At 40.4% G+C, this 3,988-nt stretch overlaps 1 protein-coding gene across 1 annotated transcript in view; it reads right to left on the bottom strand.

The window, feature by feature from the left end:
* Positions 1-1,782: 1,782 nt before the first annotated feature.
* Positions 1,783-3,988, bottom strand: part of klhl30 (kelch-like family member 30) — a 4,191-nt gene continuing 1,985 nt past the window's right edge. The window contains exons 4-7 of the mRNA XM_037675012.1: positions 2,952-3,107; positions 2,565-2,753; positions 2,302-2,447; positions 1,783-2,168 (exon numbers count right to left, since the gene is read on the bottom strand). Of these exons, the coding sequence (XP_037530940.1) occupies positions 1,917-2,168; positions 2,302-2,447; positions 2,565-2,753; positions 2,952-3,107 (743 nt within the window). The 3' untranslated portion in view covers positions 1,783-1,916. The remainder of the gene's footprint in view (positions 2,169-2,301; positions 2,448-2,564; positions 2,754-2,951; positions 3,108-3,988) is intronic.

Raw genomic sequence — 3,988 nt, 5'->3', positions numbered from 1 at the left:
GAACGAGTTTAACAAAATATTGTCAATTTCAGATTAATTAAGAATGAGTTAACTAAATAAATCTTTTTATTCACTTAGGACATAAGCATCGACTTTGTTTAATTACTTACACCTGTGCTTGCTCGACAGTCACAGGGCCTTCCTTTTTATACAGATTTTAGTGGATTATATAAAATATCAAACGGTGTAAAAGTCTTTTACTAACCTGAATCACGGCCTCGAGTCTTGGTGAGTGTTCTTCCTGCACTTGTTGACTACTCATTGCCACTTTTGCCCGGTTTTTACCACATAAAAATACTTTAGTGAAACTTTAATGGCTCTGCTCGCTTCAAGCTAGCTAGGTTTTGTGCTGCTTAGCTTCTGCAGAGAGCTCACGCGACGCAAAACTCCACGTCATTAAAAATAAAAATAAATAAAGGACAGGTGTGTCGACGCCACGCGAAGAAATGCGTGAGAATAAGTTTAAATGATAAACTATTGGGGAAGTTAAACTTTCAGAACGACAGCAGCCATATTGAACTGTAGTGATTGTAGTCCGGTCGCTATGGGAAAGCATGCGCCGCTGGTCCGTTGTCATAGCAACAGGATGCTGGCTCATTGTTTTCATGGGCGGGGCAGGGTTAATGGTCAGCCACTGCAGCTACAGCAGTCTTCTTTATAGAAACATTTACAGATAGAAAACCGACTTTTGGGGGAATGCCTTTAATTTAACAAGTAGTGAAGAAGACAACTAAAATTGACTTTTTATTTTTATTTTATTTTATTAAAGCAGTTTCACTGAAAACAGTTTTTGCTAGTTTTTATGATATACAAGATCCATACAATAACAAAAAGAGGAACTCAGCTCTCAAACACAACACCAAAGATAAAATGAAGCACCTGCTGAGCAGTAGATGATAATACCTGAGGATCATGTAACATACTACTCTGAGGCACAATAACATCTGGGGCTAGACATCCAGATGCATGCTCAATAATCCAGGTAGATAAATCCAACAAGGTTAAGTCAGATACTCTGGATGGATTGTTCTTGTTGAAACGTTTTGTCTTTTATCCAAAAGATTTCTTCAGTTTTCTTTAGACAGACTAAGTCAGGGGTCTGCAACCTTTAGGATCAAAAGAGCCTTTCTGCCCTTTCGTTCACTAAATTAAACGTGTCCAGAGCCACAAAACCTGCTACAACTGTCATCATTATCAACTGGTGGCCCATGGGCCACTTTAAGTCTGTTAGAGGGGGCTTTTCTGGCAAGTAGGTGTGAAATTATAAAACTTAAAAATATCCAGTGATTGTTAACATTTGTTGATATTTTTACATTTTGACACCAAAGAAAATCCAGAAAAAATCCATCCATCTATTTATCCGTCCGTCCGTCCGTCCAGTCACCCATCCATCTTTCCTCGTTTTTTTCCTTTTCGGGTTGCAGGAGGTGGCGCCCAAATCCAGGTTGCAATATATATATTGAACTGTGCAGGCTTATTTATTTATTGTGGAGAGATTGAGTATCCTACTTTGAAGAAATAAAGCGTAAAGTTAAAGCGAGTATAATTTACTCTGTGTACTAATATATACACATATTTGTAAAGAAAAACGGCTAAAACTGGTAATTTTTTGTTGTGGCCATAACATCCTATAAAATTCAGTTTTGTGTTAGTTTTGGTCAAAGCTTGAAAGAGCCGTTGCAGAGAGACCAAAGAGCCGCATGTGGCTCCAGAGCCACAGGTTGCAGACCCCTGGACTAAGTCTTTTGGATAAAAGATGAAATGTTTCAACAAGAGGAATCCATCCATTGGACCTGTCTTAACCTTGTTAGATCCTGGGACAGACACTAATTTATTTATGCTTTGACAACAGATGTAAGAAGAATATGTCTCTGAACTCTTTGACTCAAAAGTTTAATCAGTTTCAGGACAAGGCGTCACTGTGTTGCATCTCTTGGAGAAAGCTCAGGCCATTGGGATGGATCTAAGAAGATGGTGCTAACTCCGCTGTAGAACCACAGTCTTGGAAGGAAGCACTCCACTTCCCAAGTGTTTGTCGCCCGATTGTAAACCTCCACTTCCACCCCATAGTCACCCTCCATTCCTTTCCAATGGCCGCCGGTGACAAACAGCTTTCCATCCACAGTTACCAGACCGCCGTTCTCGTGGAGCATGTGAAGAGGCTGGATCTGAACGAGAAGGACACGTCAAACATACTGAAGATTTCAAAAGACGATCTGCTTGTTCTGGTGCTTTAAACTTCACATTCCTACAATGGGCTAGCTCAATTTGTTCACAGTTAGCAGGCATCTCTGAACCAACCTTCTGCCACATGTTTGCCTCTGGATCATATGAATAGACTTTCTTAGTGTTATCAGCCACAAGGTATATATTTCCATCCACACAGACTGAACGAGGGGAGGACAAATACTTAGGGATGAAGGGTGACCATACACTAATCCAGTTATCTACAAAATGAAATACAGGTCAAATATCAGACAGAAAAAAGACATCTGTACTGAACTGTGCTCACTAAATGTGAGAAACAGAGTTACATGTGACAGCAGTGATATGCTAGTCCTTACCTATGACAGGGTTGTAGCACTGCATGGTCAATGCATTATACTTCACTGCACATGAGCCGATCACATACAGCTTCCCATGACAAGCTGAGGCCGTGAAGTTAGTCACGTACTTCAAGGCAGGACACGTCAGTGTCCACGTGTTATTGTAGGGATCGTAATGCTCAACCTCAACTCTGTCCAGTGTTGTGCCTAAAGTGGAAACATTCAAATCAGACATTTATTTATATTTAGTTGGAGTTTAAGCATCACCAAAAATGTTCTTTATATATATATATATATATATATAAAATCATGTTAGCAGTGCAGTCTTGTAAACAAGAATAGAGATAAACTGGATTTTGAATTCTGTACAGCTCTGCAGGTTTGAAGCATCTTTATTCATTTTACCTCCAATGACGTAAATCTCTCCATTGAGGGTTGCTGTCGTGTGGTTAGTGCGAGGCCGGAGCATGGGTGCCACGGTAACCCACTTTCCCTCTCTTGTGATGTACTTCCAGGTTTCTGTGGTTGACCAGGTGTTGGTGTTTGCACCTCGGGAGCCTCCTGTCACACAGCCAGGAGCACTTCGTCAAAACTCTGACAATATTTTGAATTTCTCACAAGAAAAGCTAAATGGTAAAATGTGTAGTCTACTTTTTTCCTGGAAAGTAACAGTTTGAACATTTCAAAGTGAATTTCTGTGTAAAAGTAGTGAACAATAAATTCTTATCTGACGCCGATAGCTCCATTTGTACAACGTTTTATGTGGATACGACTGAAGAGCTAACAAGCAGCAAAGACCAAAATGGACTGTGTCCATCTTAAAACAACCACAGCTCCCAGTTTCACAGCAGTTCAATGAAAACACAGTTTTATAAACCAACACAATCAGTTTCATGGTTAGTTGCACTGAATTCTGTGGTGATTTTCAAACATCAGCAACACGACCATCATTTAGAATCTGCCTTGAAATTAGTACAGTTTCTCTTCAGCCAGCCAGCCAGCCAGCCATCCATCCAACCATTCAGCCAGCCAGCCATCCAACCAACAGTCCATCCATCCATCCATCCAACCAACCAACCATCCATCCATCCAACAATCCATCCATCCAACCATCTATCCATCCAACCAAACAACCATCCATCCATCCAACCAACAATCCATCCAACCAACCAACCAACCAACATCTATCATCCAACCAACCAACCATCCATCCATCAACTATCCAAACATCCATCCATTAACTATCCAACCATCCATCCAACCAACCATTCAACCAACCATTCAACCAACCAACCAACCAACCAACCAACCAACCATCCATCCATCCATCTATCTATGTATCTGTCTGTCTGTCTGTCTATCATTTCATCCATCCTTCCAACATCCATCATCCATCCAACAATCCATCTATCCACAAATACATTATATATATATATATATAT

The sequence above is a fragment of the Nematolebias whitei genome, chromosome 3 (assembly GCF_014905685.2).
Source record: "Nematolebias whitei isolate Nwh7 chromosome 3, NemWhi1, whole genome shotgun sequence".
Taxonomy (NCBI): domain Eukaryota; kingdom Metazoa; phylum Chordata; class Actinopteri; order Cyprinodontiformes; family Rivulidae; genus Nematolebias; species Nematolebias whitei.
This window is presented reverse-complemented; position numbering and strand designations above follow the sequence as displayed.